General features: G+C 38.6%; 1 protein-coding gene across 3 annotated transcripts; it reads left to right on the forward strand.

Annotated features, from left to right (window-relative positions):
* The first annotated feature begins 1,449 nt into the window (after window positions 1-1,449).
* macir (macrophage immunometabolism regulator) lies at window positions 1,450-18,848 on the forward strand. 3 transcript variants are annotated; one of them, XM_072583618.1, is made up of 3 exons: window positions 1,493-1,565; window positions 5,378-5,430; window positions 12,805-18,848. In XM_072583618.1, exons 2-3 carry the CDS (start codon window positions 5,408-5,410, stop codon window positions 13,448-13,450), a joined length of 669 nt encoding a protein of 222 aa, XP_072439719.1. In that variant the 5' UTR covers window positions 1,493-1,565; window positions 5,378-5,407; the 3' UTR covers window positions 13,451-18,848. The 3 variants fall into 3 exon arrangements, with proteins under 3 accessions (XP_072439721.1, XP_072439719.1, XP_072439720.1); XM_072583619.1 differs by lacking the exon at window positions 5,378-5,430 and adding an exon at window positions 4,879-4,994 and having other exon boundaries at window positions 1,496-1,565; XM_072583620.1 differs by lacking the exon at window positions 5,378-5,430 and having other exon boundaries at window positions 1,450-1,565.
* The last annotated feature ends 942 nt before the right edge of the window (window positions 18,849-19,790 follow it).

The following is a 19,790-nucleotide window of genomic DNA, read 5'->3' on the forward strand; positions in this document are numbered from 1 at the left end:
TGATGGAATACTTCCTACCTTACCTGTTAATGCAGCACCAGAAACACCCAAGAAACTTCACACCATCCAGGACAAAGCAGCTCATTCGATTAGCACCATGTCCACAAACATCTACTCTCTCCCCTGATGCTCAATAGCAGCAGTGCATATCAGCCACAAGATGCACTGATGAAATTTACCAGAATTCTTAAACAGCACCTTCCAAACTAACGAACACTTAATCTCAAAAGACAATGGTAGCAGATACATGCAGATTCCCCCAAGCAATTCATCACCCTGACCTGGAAACATATTGCTGTTCCTTCACTGTTGCTGGGTCAAAATCCTCGAAATCCCTCCCTAACAACATTGCGGATCTATGTGCAGAACATGGATTTCAGCCATTCAATCCGGCAGTTCATCACCGCCTTCTCAAGGGCAACTAGAGATGGGCAATAAATGCTGGCCCAGCCAACAACACCCAAATCCTATGTGTGAATTTTAAAAATTCTATGCATTTAATTGCAAATTGAGATGTAATTTAGTCATTTTATATGTCTTGTAAACACTACACATCATGGAACCCTGGGATACAAACCATCTACAGAAGTGAAGACTCCCTGTGGAGGGCCATCTACAAACAGGTCCTTCCCGTTTCAATTTGGGGATCTGGGGCAGAGAGTGCTGCATGCAGCAGTCCCGTGCAAACATTGGCTAACAAAGTTGGTTGGGTGCCAGGCCATGTGAATGAACTGTAGCCCCTTTCTCGTTTTTTGAAGGGTCTGTTCCTCGGTCCGAGGGTCGTCGATCCTGACCATCTGTGCTCAGGAATCCCTGTTGAGGGAGCATGCGGTGCTCACCTGTACAATAGAGGCTTTTCGAGGCCAGTGGGCACCACAGGGGCTGGGATTCATCATTGGTCCGAATCATGTTATTTTTTAACTTGGTAAGTTTCCACTGTCATATAAAATTACAGTTTAACTGACAAGAGTTTTTTTGTTGTAATGTCACAGCAAAGGCTGTTTAATTATTTTTTCTTAGGCCTTTCTGTTTAAAAAGAATAGTAGAACCCATTGCACTAGTTTTCCTTGCTCATAATTTATCGAATCCCATTTCAAATAACCAACCAACATTGAATTTTTCCCAGTCCTGAAACATGCCTGACCAGGCGGGAAAAGACTTTTCTTTTTGAGGGCTGGGGGGGAATAAAATATAATCTACATCAAGAGGAAACAAATGGATTCGTCAGGAATTTCTTGCCAAACATCACTGTACTAAATAACTATAAGGAACTGGGCCAGATTAGAATTTGCCCATTTAAAAAATATTCAAAAAAATTAAAATTGCCCTTAACCCTGAGAGTTAGAATGGGTTTTCTCGTTTAATCCATTACTTAACAGATTGCAATTCCTAGTGGCTGCCATGTCTTTTTTTTTAAAACATCAGAATCATGTGACGGATCCGGGAGCTCTCCACTGCCACAACTGAACTCAATCTGCTTTCTCTTCCTGAGTACAGCATTTTCGCGGTCAGCGGCTCGGCAGCAACATTGGCATCTAACCGGTCTCTCACTCATTCGGAATCAGGTTGGTTTCTCTTTTTTTTTAAACCCACCCAACCCTCTGACTGAAATAACAAAACACGAAACGATACACGCTGTTGTGATATTTACCAATACTCCGATTCTCAGAAAAAGGATATTAAGAGAGAGAGAGAGTGGGATGAGGAAATGAGTTGAAATCGACCAAGAAACTGAGCAGTTGCGGCTGTGCTCTTTAGCTGCATCGTTTTCCACTTAGTTGACTGGGGTGAAGGGGGTAGATAGAAAATGATGGATTCTGATGATTGATGGTGTGAATGTTAAAAAAAAATACTGGAGGGCAGTGGTTGCAGATTTGGACCTTTCTGGGCGGAGTAACCACCGTTTTGTATCCTTGAATCCGCCAAGTAAATTGAAAATTTCTCAGAATTACTTATTTCGGTGTCGCTTCTTTTATATTTGGTCGTAATGACTGTTTAAAATTAGGAAACTGTTACAGGAGGCTTACAATGACGCGGAGCTGCCTTCAATAAATTCAAAGTCTGCCTGAATGAGGAGTCGCTGCACGTTTTATATATATATATTATATATATCAGTACATTTTCATACACACTGTTTCACTGCACTATTTGATACATTGGATAGAGTTTAAGTATCACTGTGACCCCGATTAGGCACATTCAGGTGTTCTGAGAATGATTAAGTATGAACACTAGAATTCGTGATAGTTCATTTTGAAAGTAGCCGGAAGTGAAAAATGAAGGATGTGTTTTACACCACCGTTTTTCTAACCTGTTGGATACGCTAGAGTTACATCATGGGTATGACGCGTGATAATGCTAAAAATATAATGCAGTGTTAGCGTAATAAAGGGAATGGGTTATGAATACAAAATCCTACTTGATAGCTGATAGTACAATCATATTAGATCTAGTATTTACATGTGCGTATGTATTAATTTCGTGAACAGACATTCGGTTACTTGGCTTTGGACACGACTTGCCAACTACATTTTTGACCACATTGTGTCTATAAATAAAGGGTTATAGCCTCTATATAAAGAGATATGCTATTTGGTATGTCAAAAACCCTTTACCATTAAAAAAAAGTGGAATTTGTGAAATCGAGTACGATTAGCTTATAATCAGGAGAGATAATATTTTTCCTGATGTCTACAGTTCAGAATGTGGTGTTTGAATTTCATTTACTAAATGTGTTATACAATCAAAATCAATATGCTGTAGTGTCTAAACTTGAAGTGTTTGTGACTGAGATCATTTGGTTAATTTTGGTTAAATGTAGATTTATTGTTAACTTAATTACAAACTACATGTAAATTTCATACAGATCTGCAAATAATTTTTTTCCCCGATGGAATTATTTAGAGATTGATAGGGTTGTGATGGTGCTGTTCTATTTTGATCTCTGAAATATTGGTAGCTTGCGAGGGGACAACAGAGTGGAGTTTAGATTTCGCACCATTGAAAGGTCAGCCTAGAAGGTTGCCATTGAACAGGAATCTCTCCTCTAACTTTTCTTCACGGGATGTGACAGTTCTGGTAAGGCCTGTAGTTGTTCCCCATCCCCAAGTGCTACTGTACTGAATAGCTTACTATGTCAAGTTCAAGTCATCCAAATGCTGGAGTCATGTAGGGTCAAGTAAGGATAGCAGAATTTCTTTTGTAAAGGACATTCATGAACCAGACTTCTTTTGAATCAGTAAGGCTAGCTTTATGGCCTATTATTGAGACTAACTTTGTACTCCAGATTTATTAATTGCATTTAAATGCCCTGATAGGATTTGAATTAATGGCACAGGACATTTGCCTGGGGCCATGGTTTACGAGTTCAGTCAGGAACATTACCACTTGGCCCAGCACTGCCCTTTCGACTAATGAAGAAATAAGCTGAATTCATTCTGAGCACTCAATGTTCATTGAAAGTGCTAAGCTCTAAAGTTAGACACAGAGGAATGGCTATGCAGGGAGTTCTCATGATGTGTGTGAAATGGGCTCCCATGGATCCAATATAAGCAACAGCAGCACGTTTGATGGGAATGCAGAACAGCAGAGGAGTTTAGGGTTCAAAATCCAAATAACATTAAAAACAGCAACTCTAGTAGATAAAGTGAAAAATTGCTCATGGAGTGCTGACCTACATGAGAAGAGCTTTAAAGTATATAAGACTAAATTAAACATTAAAATCTAACATACAGATGTGTGTGTGTGTGTGTGTGTGTGTATACCTAGTGAGGTAATAGTTGAAGGACAGTGTATGCTTTTGTGTCCAAACTATAGGAAGGATCTTGAGGCAGCAGAAAGGGTACAATGCAAACTTATTGGGATGTGACCTGGCATCAGGTGTTACAAATAAAGAACTTCAGAAAAATTGAGTTTGTTTTCAACAGAACAGAGAAAATTGAAGGATAATGTTTCAATTTTTTTGTGGGATGTAGGCATTTTTGGCCAACAATTGCAGGCCTTGCCATTTCTAATTCCTTTGAGAAGGTGATGATGAGTCAGCAACTCAAACTTTTAATAAAGATAGATCCAAAATATCATCTTCTTCTAGGGTATTGACCCAACCTTGGTAAGGGAATGAGTGTACAGTTACAAGTCAAGTTGTGTGAGAAATGGAAGGGTAGCTGCAGATGTTCGTATTTTGCTTTAGGTGCATGGGATTTAGGTATCACTGGCTAGGCCAGCATTTATTGCTCATGATGATATTCTTGAAACTGCTGCAGTGCATGATATATGAAGGGAGTTCCAGGATCTTGAACAGGTGACAGTGAAGGATTAGTGATATATTTGGAAGTTTGATGTGTGGTTTGGAGGGAAGTTTGCTGGTGGTGATGTTCCAATGCTTATGCAGCTGTCTATCATGCGTTATATTACAGATTTCAAAGGTGCTGCGCAAGGAACTTTTGAGTTGCTTGATTGCATGTTGTAGATAGTACACACTACTGATATATGTTGGTGGTGAACAAAGTGCCAGTTAAGTGGGTGAAAGTGTCAAGCATCTTGAATGCTGTTGGAGCTGTACTCATATAGGTGAATGGAGAGTGTTCCATCACACTCCTGAGTTGTGCTTTGCAGTTTGTGAACAGGCTTTGGGGAGTCAGGAGGTATGTTACCTGGCGTAGAATTCCCACCATCTAATCTATTCACGTTAACACAGCATTCATATGGCTAGTCCAGTTCAGTTTCCAGTCAATGATAACCTCCAGGATGGGCCTTGGAACTTAACCTGAGGGAATTAAGTTTTGTTTTTGTTTTGCAAAGGAGCATGCTGAAGAATTCCTGTAGTAGAGGCTGAAATGATTGACCTTCAATGACCACAATGATCTCCCTTTGTACTAGGCATGACTCCAACCAGCAGCAAGTTCCCCACCCACTCTCTCATCCAGATTTCAACTGACTCCAATTTTGCAAGGACTCTGCTGCCATTCTCCTTCAAATGCTGCTTTGATGCCAAGGTCAGACTCAAAATCACCTCTGGAGTTCAACTCTCTTGTCCATGTTTGGACCAAAGCTATACAATTAGATCAGGATCCAAGTGGCTTTGGTGCAACCCAAACTGAGCTTCAGTGTGCAGACAGTTGTTCTGCAAATAGTTATTTGACCTGTGCGATTATTGCTGTTTGATAGCAATGTTAATAGCCCTTCTATCACTCTTTTTGAGAGTTAAGGCAAAAAATTGGCCAGTTTGGATTTGTTGTAGTGCTATTGGACCACCTTGGCTAGAGATATAGTGAGACACTGGAGAACACATTTGCAGTACTATTGCTGGAATGTTGTCAAGGCTCATAGCTTTTGCATTTTGCATTTGCATACTGAACTCTTTCTTGATATTATGTAGAATCGCATTGGTTGAAGACTGCTATCAGTGATGCTGTGGACCTCCGAAGTAGAGTTAAGTAAATCATCCATTCGGCACTTCTGGTGAAAGATAGATGCAAATACTTTAGCCTTATCTTTTACACTGATGTACTTGGATCTCCCATCATTGGCAATGGAGACACATCCTCGAATGAGTTGTTTAATTTTCCATCATCATTCACAACTGCTTGTGGCAGAAATGAAGAGCTTAGATTTCAGACTGTTTTCTTGTGGGATCACTTAGTCCTGTCTGTCATATGTTGATTTCACAATTAGCATGCAACTAGTCCTATGCTGCAGCTCCATTAGGTGGATATCTCATTTTTAAGCATGCCCTCCTGTGCTTCTCATCAAACATGATTTGAAATTCCGGCTTAATGGTAGTGTGGGGGAGTATACTGGGCTATGAAGTCTTGGTTGGTAGTGGTTATATGTTTTGAAGGTGCTGTTGAATAATTGCTTGAGTTGCTGCAATGCACCAGTGGAGGGAATAAATGCTTAAGGCTATGGGTGTGCTGCACACGCTACACTGAAGTTGTACCAAACCAGTCCCAGATTGTGCCAACCATCTGGAGTGTTGTTGGTGCTGTACTCAAATGGAGAGTATTGCTTCACACACAATTTGTGCCTTGTAGATAGATTTATGATAACACTCACCACAAAGAAATCCAGGTTTTAAGCTGCAGTTTTAACCATAGGAGATATCTAAGCTGTTAAGAGTTGGGAATTTGGCGGTGGTAGTGTTGTTGAATATTCACGAGAGATTGTTAGACTTTCTCTTGTTCAAGGTGACCATTGACTGTATCTTGGTGCTATTTGTTACTTATCAACCCAAGCCTAGGTTGTAAGGTAAGGGTGTATGACCTGAGATGCAAGTAGGATAAAGTATTGTGCAATTTTTGGCAAAGATTCCCTGTCATTACTTTAAAATGGAGAGAACATAATTGAAGAAGCAAATGAGTATGATTACATCTCTGACCTACCTTGAGAAACTCCTATGAAGTTTTCCGGCTGACCTTGTTGCCTTACAAACACACAACCACCTCCTTTTGTGTGGTCAGAGTACACAGGCTTTCATTTGCAGTTGTCACCAAGAATCCCAAATGCAATGTCTACTTGTGTCAGGGTGAAGAACACAATGGAAAGGAAGGAACAGCATCCAAAAATCATAATATATGCTTTATGTAATGAGATTCAGATGCATCTGAGATCTTATAATGAGGGTTTAAGAAGGAAACCATGAATTTTAAACTCTCGCTTTGAAATAGATTCAGAAAAGTTCTTTCATTGCATTCTTGCTGCATCTCTGACATTTGATAATTTTCCCAGTGGTAGAATTGAAATGGGTGTTATGTTAAACATGTCTAGGACCTTTTCTTTTAGTTCATGACATACTGTGGCAGTATGGTCTCTATTATAAACAGAATATAAAGGTACCATAGAAAGTAGAAGTATGATTTAGATTGGTAGAACCTCTTTTGGCATGCTGTATCAATTAGGACCAAGCTTGGATTAGAAAAAAGAATTTGAAAATTGGTGACTTGATAAGGATTTCTATGATAATGAAAGGTAGACATAGACAAAACATTCCCACCCATGGGCAAGATCAGAAGTAGGTGTCATTAACATAATTACAAATAAATTCCCCTAAGTTCTTTATGCAGTGTGATTTGGAACTTGATAACACTGAGCAGTTGAGGTGAATAGCATTGGTGCCTTTTTGTGATGCAGCATTTTCATGAAAGAGAAAGGAATCAAAGGATTGTTGATTGTGTTAGACGATTGTCATATTTTGCATCTTAGACCATAAGACATCGGAACAGAATTAGACCATTCGGTCCGTTGAGTCTTCTCCAGCATTCAATTGTGGCTGATATGTTTCCCAATCCCATTCTCCTGCCTTCTGGTAACCCTTGATCCCCTTACTAATCAAGACCCTGTCTATCTCTGTCTTAAATACACTCAATTTTTCCCTCAAAAGAGTAAATATTTTAAGGCAGAACAGAATGCAAGGCAAAAGGAGAGCAGATCAGTGAGAGCAGTTTTAGATTTCCGAAGCAAATCGACATCTCAAACACGGAAAAGCAGAATGGCCACCTTGTGCTGTACATTGGTACCAGTGTTTCTCTGGAGCTTTTATACTTGTTCACCACGTGGTTACTCACCCAATTGATTGCATGTCAAGGAGGTTGGCCTCCAAGAGGTGAGTAGGTTCATATGGGATTCACCACCCAGTTTTGTTAATGTCATGATATTGTTCTTAATTATTCAAGGATTCTGGGTAACTAATGATGGAGGACGGGAAAAGCTTCTAGCTGGAACAGCTGCTTTTTTTTTTGAGGTAATTTTAGGTGTTGGAGGTGATTTCCTCAAATTCCAGGAGTAGCAATTAATGTTTTATATGCTGTTGCTTTGTTGTGGAACGTTGGAAAAAAGTTCAAAACAACAGTGTTTTTAAAAGGGAGAAAACAGACAATGGAAGCACATGGTGAGGTCAGTGCAGGAGAGGGAGAAAGAAACCCACATTGCTACTGACTGAGTTAGCAGTTACTGCCTTTGCTGTTGAATTCATGTGTCGCTGGACATCTGAGTATGTCTGGGAAAGTTTAAAAAACAGTGAAATTCACAACTAATCTTGGAGGAACCTGTTTGGAGAGGTCACAGCACAGAAACAGATAAATGGATGTTTTAAGCAGGGTCTTAAAATAAGTCTGCAGTAGTGAGTAGAATGGGTTCTTTCTTGATTGGGTGTTTTATTGAGCTATTTCTCTTGATTAAACTTAAAATATAAGCCATAAGTGTTAATTTAACCTGGAGCAGTGTTTTGTAGAGGAATAAGACAGTGCTATTTTCTGGATCTGAAGATTGAAAAGCAAAAATGGCCTTCAGTAGAGTGATATGCTCTTGTTGGATGTGAGAATTTAGGGAGAGTTTACAGGTTACTGAGGATTATATCTGCAATAAATGCTGTTGGTTGTGAATCCTATAAGATCGAATGGATTGGTAGGAGAGGCAGTTAGAAGCAGTGAGTAATTTACAAGAGCAAGAGGGTGTGATGGATGGCAGTTACAGGAAAGGGGGGGGCAAATCTCAGATACAGTCACATATATGGGTTAACTCCAGGAAAAGTAAGAGAAGTAAGCAGGTTGTGCGGGAGTCGTTGGCTATCCCCATTTCAAACAAGTATGCTGTTTTGGAAAATGTAGGGGATGATGGATTCCCAGGTGAACGTAGCACGAACTGCCAAATTTCAGCTATTGAGACTGGCTCTAATGTAATGAGAGGTACGTCAGGTTCCAAGCGATTGATTGTCTTAAGGGACTCTCTAGTCTGAGGTACAGATGGACATTTTTGTGGCCAGCAGTGAAAAATCAGAATGGTGTGTTGCTTCCTTGGTGCAGGATCAAGGATGTCTCAGAAAGGGTGCAGAATGTTCTCATGGGGGAGAGGGGCCAGTAGGAGGTCATTGGCCACATTGGAACCAAAGACATAGGAAGGGAAAAGGTTGAGATTCTGAATAGTGATTGCAGAGAGTTAGGCAGAATTTAAAAAGGAGGTCCTCGAGAGTAGTAATATCTGGATTACTCCTGGTGCTACGAGTTAGTGAGGGCAGGAATAGGAGAATAGAGCAGATGAATACATGGCTGGAGAACTGGTGTATGGGAAATGGATTCATATTTTTGGATCATTGGAATCTCTTCTGGGGTAGAAGTGACCTATACAAGAAGTACGGATTGCACCTAAATTTGAAGGGGACTAATTAGCTTGCAGGGAGATTTGCGAGAGCTGCTTGGGAGGATTTAAACTAGTAGGGGCATGGCGGGGGGGGGGGGGGGGCGACTCAGGGAGATAGTGAGGAAAAAGATCAATCTGACACTGGTACAGTTGAGAACAAAGGCAAGTCAAACAGTCAAGGCAGGCAGGAACAAAGCAGAGAACAAGGTGAGACTGATAAATTAAACTGCATTTATTTCAATGCAAGAGGCCTAACAGGGAAGGCAGATGAACTCAGGGCATGGTTAGGAACATGGGACTGGGATATCATAGCAATTACAGAAACGTGGCTCAGGGATGGACAGGACTGGCAGCTTAATGTTCCAGGATACAAATGCTACAGGAAGGATAGAAAGGGAGGCAAGAGAGGAGGGGGAGTGGTGTTTTTGATAAGGGATAGTATTACAGCTATGCTGAGGCAGGATACTCCTGGAAATACATCCAGGGAAGTTATTTGGGTAGAACTGAGAAATAAATAAGAAAGGGATGATCACCATATTGGGATTGTATTATAGACCCCCTAATAGTCAGAGGGAAATTGAGAAACAAAATTGGTAAGAATAATAGGGTTGTAACAGTAGGGGATTTTAACTTTCCAAACATAGACTGGGACTGCCATAATGTTAAAGATTTAGATGGAGAGGAATCTGTTAAAAGTGTACAAGAACATTTTCTGATTCAGCACGTGGATGTACCTACTAGAGAAGGTGCAAAACTTGACCTACTCTTGGGGAATAAGGCAGGGCAGGTGACAGGTGTCAGTGGGGGAGCACTTTGGCGCCAACAACCATAATTCTATTAATTTTAAAATAGTGATGGAAAAGGATACAAGATCTAAATGTTGAAGTTCTATATTGGAGAAAGGCCAATTTTGACGGTATTAAGCAAGAACTTTCAAAAGCTGATTGGACGCAGATGTTCTCAGATAAAGGGACGGCTGGAAAATGGGAAGCCTTCAGGAATGAGATAACAAGAATCCAGAGAAGGTATCTACCTGTCAGGGTGAAAGGGAAGGTTGGTAGGTATAGGGAATGCTCGATGACTAAAGAAATTGAGGGTTTGGTTCAGAAAAAGAAGGAAGCATATGTCCGGTAAAGGCAGGATAGATCGAGTGAATCCTTAGAAGAATATAAAGGCAGTAGGAGTATTCTTAAGAGAGAAATCAGGAGGGCAAAAAGGGGACAGGAGATAGCTTTGGCAAATGGAGTTAAGGAGAATCCAAAGCATTTTTACAAAAACATTAAGGACAAACTAGTAACTGGGGAGAGAATATGGCCCCTCGAAGATTAGCAAGGTGGCCTTTGTGTGGAGCAGGCAGGAGATGGGAGGAGATATTAATCAAGTATTTAGCATCAGTATTTACTGTGGAAAAGGACATGAAAGATATAGAATCTAGGGAAATAGATGGTGACATTCTGAAAAATGTCCATATTACAGAGGAGGAGATGCTGAATGTCTTGAAATGCATAAAAGTGGATAAATCTCCAGGACCTGATCAGGTGTACGCTAGAACACAGTAAGAGGCCCAGCAATCCCTTCCCTAGTATCCCACAGAGATATTTCTATCATCAATAGTCACAGGTGAGGTGCTGGAAGACTGGAGGTTGGCTAACGTGGTGTCACTGTTTAAGAAAGATGGTAAGGACAAGTCAGGAAACTCTAAACCAGTGAGCCTGATGTCAGTGGTGGGCAAGTTGTTGGAGGGAATCCTGAGGGGCAGGATGTACATGTATTTGGAAAGGCGAGGACTGATTAGGGATAGTCAACATGGCTTTGTGTGTGGGAAATCATATCTCACAAACTTGACTGAGTTATTTGAGGAAGTAACAAAGAGGATTGATGAGGGCAGAACAGCAGATGTGATCTAGATGGACTTCAGTAAGGCATTCGACAAGGTTCCCTATGGGAGACTGGTTAGCAAGATTAGAGTGCATGGAATACAAGGAGAACTGGCCATTTGGATACAGAACTGACTCAAAGATAGAAGACAGAGGGTGGTGGTGAAGGGTTGTTTTTCAGACTAGAGGTGTGTGACCAGTGGAGTACCACAAGGATCAGTGCTGGGTCACTGCTTTTCCTCATTTATATAAATGACTTGGATGTGAGCATTGGAGGTACAAAGAGACCTTGGATTGCAGGTTCATAGTTCCTTGAAAGTGAAGTCGCCGATAGATAGGATAGTAAAGAAGGCATTTGGTATGCTTTCCTGCATTGGTCAGAGTATTGAGTACAGGAGTTGGGTGGTCATGTTGCGGCTGTACAGGACATTGGTTAGGCCATTGTTGGAATATTGCATGCAATTCTGGTCTCCTTCCTATTGGAAAGATGTTGTGTAACTTGAAGGGGTTCGAAAAAGATTTCCAAGGATGTTGCCAGGATTGGAGGATTTGAGCTATAAGGAGAGGTTAAATAGGCTAGGGCTGTTTTCCCTGGAGCATTGGAGGCTGAGGGGTGACCTTACAGAGGTTTAAAAATTTGAGGGGCATGGATAGTATAAGTAGACAAGGTCTTTTCCCTGGGGTGGGGGAATCCAGAATTAGAGGGTGAGAGGGGAAAGATATAAAAGAGACCTAAGGGCCAAATTTGCATGCAGAGGGTGGTGCGTGTATGGAATGAGCTACAGAGGAAGTGGTGGAGGCTAGTACGATTGCAACATTTAAAAGGCATCTGGATGGGTATATGAATAGGAAGGGTTTGGAGGGATAGCGCCAGGCGCTGGCAGATGGGACTGGATTGGGTTGGGATAGCTGGTCAGCATGAATGAGGTGGTCCGAAGAGTCTGTTTCCGTGCTGTGCATCTCTCTGTGCCTCTTGACTCTAAGTCCTTCTATACATGCATTTGTAATTGTCATTCACCAAATTATAATGTAAGAAATACTCTGCATATTGGGTTATATCCAGAGAGAGCAAAGAGTTAATATTTCAGATCAATTCATTGTCCCTTACATGAACTGCTTTAGTGTTCTCTTCCTTTGCTGTCCATTTCAATATGAATTAGACTCACATTGCCTACACTGGCCTTGCATTGCCAAATTTAGTTAAACACCGACACCAAAAATTGAAACAAAAACTACCCTTTATTTTAAACTACTGCATACTAGCTAGGCTTCAAGCAAATAAATGAATAATGATTATTTGCAGCTTTGGTATGATATTTTAAATGATGTTTGAACGAAATGTTTATTTACTAGTGTATTTGACAGTCCTGTTACTTGGCTTAAATGACTTGGCTTAGTTGCCACAGTATAACTTGCATGCAGCGTTTTGCTCGAAATTTCATATCATAAACCATCTATTTGAAAGCTGATCACACTGCTCTGGATCCTGTTTCTTTGAATATAGGTTATGGTTGCTTGCAGAATCGGATGTTCTGTTGTGGTAGATTTGTTCCTTTATGTCTGTGACATGGAGTTTGTACTCCAGTGCTCACCCACCTGTTTAAATACTTTCCAGTGTATTAAAGAGATTAAGTTACAAGGCTCCAAAGAGCTGAAGTTTATTCAGTTACTGATTAATTGTTTATGGTCTTATTAAGAAGATTGGTCATGTCTTCAGAGCCCAATGTTTAACCTTGTGTAAATGTTATACTTGCTTTCTGTTAACTATTATAATAAGTATTATGTTGTACTTTAGCCTGACAGCTGCCAGTTTCAGAATGGAGGTGGACCTCAGTGGTATTTCCAGGACAACCATGCCTGTTCTCTCTGCACCTGCTGTAGAAGTAAACTGTCTGAGTAAAACAGAGCCTGAGAAGCCTCGCAGTTCCAGCACCCCATGCTCTCCTGTAAAGCAGACTGTGCCTAGCTATCAGATTCTTCACATGGACACCAATTACTTGGTTGGCTTTGCTACTGGTGGGGAACTTTTAAAATTGGCTCAAAGATGGTCAGGTAATGAGCCAGATGCAGCAGAAACTTTGGCCAGTCAACATACTAAGCAACATGATGTAGGATTGTCCAGAAGTTCTCGCATCTATAAAACGAAGAATCGATATTATCAACCGTATGAGATCCCAGCTGCAAATGGTAGAAGACGGCGGCGAATGCCTAGTTCAGGGGAACAAACCATCAAGTCACTATCTTTTGAATCCAGCAAATGTCTACATGGACCTTTGCCAATTTGCCTCATCAAAGGAAAGAGGGCCCAGTCAAAATCCTTGGATTACCTAAATCTGGATAAAATGAATATTAAGGAATCAGCGGACACAGAGGTACTGCAGTACCAGCTACAACATCTCACACTTAGAGGGGAACGTGTGTTCAGCAGAAATAAAACTTGAAAATAAAATTAATTGCTTTATTCAAAATGCACAAGGAACAGCACTGGGCTTATGGAAGTCAGTGTGATACTTGCCCGAATATCATTGTGACTGAGGGGAGTGGATGAACTGGAAAACTTGATAGGTGATATTTAACTTGCTTGATGGAATATTGATTCTATACAAACTGTACCGGGCTATGAAATAAGTTCTCCTTCTCATAGGATTATTGTGGGTTTAGATAGTGTCTGTGGAATATGTTCCATCCCAGAATATGTTCCATCCCAATTCTGGTAAATGGTTAAAATTGTCACCTTTTTGTTATGACAGGAGTAATATGAAATAGCTGAAGAATTGCTAATTATTATTTTGTAGCAATAATAATCTATCGTCAAAAGTCATCTTCAGTTTAACTTTTCTAAATTTTATTACTTAGATTTTAAGTAATAACTGCATAAGCATCTATTATTGGAAAGCAGTTGAAATTCGATCTAAGTAGATAAACAGCTATTTAGGTCCTATCTAATAATAAAGGTTAATTTGAAATAGCTATATTTTGCAGTTATATGAAGGTATAACTTATTCTTGTCTGCAGTTTAAACTGGTAAATATTTGATATATATCAGGAGGCAACTACGTGCAGAGTCGTAGTTCTTGCTGTCCATTTGCACTGGACCTGTTGTAACAAGGACTGGAGTTTTGAGGAAGGGTCACTGGACCTGAAATGTTAACTCTGATTTCTGTCCACAGGTGCTGCCAGACCTGCTGAGGTTTTCCAGCAATTTCTGTTTTTGGAACTGTTTTTTGACTGGGAATGTTTTTCAGAACGAAAGTAATGAACTTCTAACAGTGATAAATGAGAAACTCCATTGTAGCCAGCTTTTTAACCCACCCCTATATTATTCTAGATGCTTTGTGAGCTTGTGTTACTTTTCCATAATAGAAGGCAGCAAACTGCATACGTTGGTTTGGAAGCGGGGAGCCCTCTCAGTTCTTTCTTAAGTGATCAGTTTAGGTCAGCATCCATGTGAATCAACAATTAAAGTCATGAAATGCACTTAAAAATTAAAATGGCCTCTTTTATTTATTGTGATATCTTTAGTAATTTAATAGTTTTTTTTTCTCCTTGTTTGCTCTGCACACCTCAAGCAACTTAATAAATGCAAGTGCTGAACAGAATGTAGAATTTGTCTTTTGATGCTAATCTGCAATGCTACAGCAAGCTTTCAGAAGATGCAAAAATATCCATAAAGCTGAAGATTTTAATTTAGCTCTTTCCCATCTAGTCATGTTACAATTTTTCGATGATTTTTCAATAAATAGAGTAATTTAAGTGTTGGTTCTCTCACTTACTAATTGACACTGATCAAACTTTTGGAACTTATGTCTGATCTATCTTCAGAATTACACTGGTGCCTAATCTTTAAAAGCCTGCTTATATTGAAGTCAGTTGGGAATTTACAAAATGAACAAGGTGAAGAGACGGTCTTCTGCACTTGCTAGAAACCTGTCAGCACCTCTCTAAAAGCTACTGATATAATTTTAGAAATTAGATTCAGATGGTATTCTTAGCCAGAGGATAATGTTACACAATTAACTCAGTGGGATTAATGGACCCCTTCAGTTTTCCAATCTGACATTGTGTTTTTGGGAAAAAGGGAGTTTCAAAGATTCCTGAACTAAAATTACATTAATATAACTTTTGCAATTTTTTTTCATTCTTCAGTTCTTCAGATATAAGGATTCAGATTTGATTAATTGTCCATTACATCTTGAAGGTTTATCATTTGTTCATTACCTAGAGATTGCATTCTTTAGCCAGTTTTGCAGAGGTCTTCTGTCAGCTTTTATGATAATGCATTTGCTTTTCTTTCTAATTACCTGGTACAAATAGGCTGGCCTGAAGTGATTTAGCATTAAAATGCAATGACAACCACTGGGAGTTGAAATATACATACAGTAGACAATTGATTAAACCATTCTGGGACTCCTATTTAATATTTTGTCTCCATTGATGCCTTCTAGACTTTTAGATGTGATTCTTTGAAATACAGAGTTGCGTAACAAGAGCTTATGGTAGAAACATCTGACCTGCTTTTGTGTCCTAATAAGATGTCTCCAGTTTTGTTGTCAGGAGGCTGGGTGCAATTTATTCTGACATCTGTCCTTGTAGTAAATAGTGTGGCTAAAAATGGAAAAGCAGTTCTCATCTATTTTTGTTAAAGTTCCTTTTAATGATTAAGTTTACAGCAGTTACACTGGCTTAATAAATTTCAGTCAAATGGATGATTGAAACAAATAATGTAAATTAAATATAGTCAGCAATAGCAGACATTTTCAAACTTCAGTTTTGAATTTTTAACTAGCTCTGATAACCTGAAAGATTAATCTCATTCTGTGTTCTATTTTGGCATTTGTTTTTCTGAAACGGGAATTATTCTGAACATATGAAAAGTACCCTAGTCAAATAGGATTAAAGAATTCCTTTTGTAGTTTGTATCTAACTTTAAATAAAGCAATATGTAGAAATCAATATAATTTATTTTGTTTCCAGGCCTCTGTCCCACATCTAAGAATATTATTAATATTACAAACGCAGCTTTGAGTTTTTCCATTGGCAGGAATAATATTTTTCTTTGTCTATAGAATAGTGTGGAATTTTGTATTGAGTTCTGTAATTACTAGCGATATTGCATAGGATGAGAGAATTTGGAGGTAAATGCTGTGGCATTATATATAAGTACAGTGCCTCTGTGATAGAAGGATCTGCTCAAATGTAGCATTAGCACAACAAAGTTGACTTTCTAAAAACACCTCTAAACTGTCAGGTTGTGTTCTGTCCTATGGAGAGCATGCCACAGTTTTTAAAATCTTTTATAAAGGCAGATAGCTTCTTTATTTTCCTGTATGATTGAAAACCTTGATAAAGGATAGTCAAAATTCAAATAGTTTTGCTTTAAATGAGCCATGCAGAATCCATTTCTAAGCATTATGAACTGCATGTTTACGAACATCTGGTATTGAGCTGGACCAAAAATTGAATCTGCAATGTGACTTAAGCTCAAGCCCTATTATCTCCTAAACTAATAGTCTTGAATAACTTTTAATATTCAGTGACAAAGCAATATTAAACAGATGTTCAGTGTTGAGACTGAATGTTAAGTACCTGCACCCAAATGAGTATTTGCATTCAAAGTTGCTTTAATTATCCTGAAATTGATTTCTAGAATTTGCTTGTAAGATATTAATTAAAGGTTTTTTCCATGCTACTAAAGCCATTCAGCTGAAGAATGTGACACTTGGTACATTGCAGCAGCTGGTGCCAAATTTAGGAGTCTGAATAGCTACTGTAATTTTTTTAAAGCACAAAACTGTGACTGTCAATTGCAAGCCTGAGATGTCATCTTTCCCCCAGCATGGACACTAAGATATATGTGCAACCAGGTTCTACTCGTATTGATTTTAAAAGAGAATTTGCATCATTTATTTTAAATGGAGGTCACCAATGTAACCTGTAATGGGATCACCAATGTCACAATAAGTGATCTTGTTCAGACATTAGTCAGATTGCAAGTAAATACCAATAAAGAAAGAAACACCAGTTATGTAAAATTTGAACAATGTTTAGAATGCAATGGTATTGAGCTGAATAACTAGCTTCACGTGGAGTTCAATTAATAATCATGATACCCAACTTCCCAGTATATATGGTATTTGTATTATAAAAGTGACTTCAGCTGCCTTGAGGAATAGTTTGACCATAAAATATGATGAGATCTCTTTGACCAGCTAGCTGTAATGTAGCTAAACACTTTGATTTGTCCAATCTTGAAAGACCTTTTTAGTGGAGTTAAAAATACTATAGTTGAACTCCTGTTAAGTGAGAATTTATGGCAATGTCAGGACAGGTGTTAGATTGCTCAGGACATTTTACTCAGAGTTTAATAACATATTTGTAATTCACTATGTATGAACTTGGAATGATTATGGATTTTTTCCCTGTATACAATTGAATGACTACATTAGTATTAAGCTATAACATTGCAATGTGCTGTGTTAGTCATGTGTCTCTTAATAAAATTAGACAATATTTACTCTTTGAATATTCTTGACTGGTAAATTTGCAGTTGTTGAAACTTTCTTAAAATTAACCTTTACAAAGAGAAAGTTGAAGTGTTAAATTTTAGGTGGCGAAAGAAGGGATATCTTTATTTGTGTAAACTTAATGCTCTTTATGTCCTAATCTGTGTTCATGACCTGCTTTTTAATTTCTGTGGCCTCCGTTTTGAATCTGTTTTGCTATAATGCATGTTTATAACTTTGCTTTTGACAGATTTCTTTGAGATGATTGACCATATGCCTTGCTGTAATCAAAGATTGTATTATACTATGGAGCTTTGGTTGTGTTTGCTAAATCTGCCAACAATTAAATCTGAAAAAATGTCTTTTGGAAGCAGAATGCAGCTACTGTTTGCAAATATAAACACTTTGCATCTTCTCCATTCCTCCCTCAACCTTCCATTTGCAGTTCTTTTATTTGAAAAGCACACATTGAATCTTCTATTTTTGTTACTAACCCATGTGAATATTTCAGTTGTGCTTCAACAAACTAGGAAATAAATTAATACGCAGTAAACTAAAATTTGATAGAACTTAAATTTGCATACTTTCAAAAAATACTTTCTAATCTGCATCTGGAATCTTTGTTAATCAATAAACTATTACATAGAGATGACTAAAAATAATCCTGTCCTCCAATTTACTTTCACTTTTTACTTACTGCTTGTGTGTACTTGTAAGTATGTAGCAGGAAATTGATCCTGAGCCCCTTGAAGGCAGTATTTGCATCACAACCTGGTCTGCAACACAGTTGTGTGGAAGCAGGCTTTTCTACCAGGATACAATACAATGGTATAATTTAAGGAGTATATCTTGCTTTGTAATTCTAAGTGGAATTTAGCTCCAAACTCTGCACTGGATTACATGTACTGCATATCACCTCTGGATAGTATGGGCTTATTTGAAATTACCTTTCTATGGAATAAGTGGAACTTTCTCTGCATCTTCTGGGATACTTTTATCAATAATGACTCAGTAAGGAATTCCATCTGAACTGATCTATGGTTACATGGAGAGATTGAGCCATTTTGGCAATAATTAGTGCATTAAAAACAATTGTTGATACATTCATGTTACCACCAGTTCCAATTTATGATAGTGACACTGTCCTTCAATTCAAGTGAACTTGTAATCATAAATGCTCAATATTCCAGGAGGGGTTTGGATACTTATTGTGTTTTTAAATATATAATTTTATATTGAGTTTAATATATTGTACATAATCTTTTAGCATATTATAGATGAACTGAATAATATAACCCTGCATATAATCAACAATAAAAGTCATTTCCAAAGTTGAGCCTGTCTTGAATCATCATTTAGTCAGTGATCACAGTGACTGTGATATAGAGTGAGTGATGATTGACAAGCATCTTAAAAGTTTGAAATGCCTGTACTGAAGTTTCACATGACTGTCCTCATGCGTAATGGTATATACGTGGTACCCAACGTATGCAGTGCTGAGTGGAGAGACTTTATATTGAAAGTGGGGTAATCTATATATGTTCTTAAACCTAGATGAGACAATGGATATAAGTAAATTATCCAGACCATTGTGTCTGTATGTGGCAAGGGTTAGGGGAGGGGGAGAGCAAAAACACTAATTTAGTGTACAGATTATATTGGGATGTTCTCTTCAGTGACAATCACGTTTTGCTGCTCTGTTTTAAATCCAAGTGGTAAATATCTAATTGGTGTAAAATATATTGAAGTGAGGATATCAAAGCCTTGGAAAATCATTACTAACTTTTCACTGCCACAGGTATTAAGAGCAGAAAAAATTGGAAAACTCAAAAGACCAGGGAGAACTCTGAGTTTTTTTTTTGCAGAGTCCCAGCTGATGCATTACTATTTATCTTGTTGCACCATATCACAGGCTATTCAAGTTAATCAATCTCAGTGGTGGGGAACAAACTTGAATTCCAGTTTTGTAAAAATTTCTTGCTGAACAACAAAATTTAATTGAACCAAGCTCCGGAATGATAAACATACTTTACAAACCATCCCACTTAGCTCTCAATGGTAGTATTGAATAAGAGCCAAGAACAACATAAATCAAGTGCTCATTTATCTCATTGCTGTGGGGCCTAACTGCATATGTTTTGGCTGTCTTTTTGCTTGCACAAGATTCACATCCCTCTGCACTTGGAAGCATCCTGAGGAAATGAAAAGCTACTTAAGTCTGGTTAACCTGTATTCCTAGTCTTTGAATAACACAAGTATAATATCAGACTACATAAAT

This window comes from Chiloscyllium punctatum, chromosome 2 (genome assembly GCF_047496795.1).
Source record: "Chiloscyllium punctatum isolate Juve2018m chromosome 2, sChiPun1.3, whole genome shotgun sequence".
Lineage (NCBI taxonomy): Eukaryota > Metazoa > Chordata > Chondrichthyes > Orectolobiformes > Hemiscylliidae > Chiloscyllium > Chiloscyllium punctatum.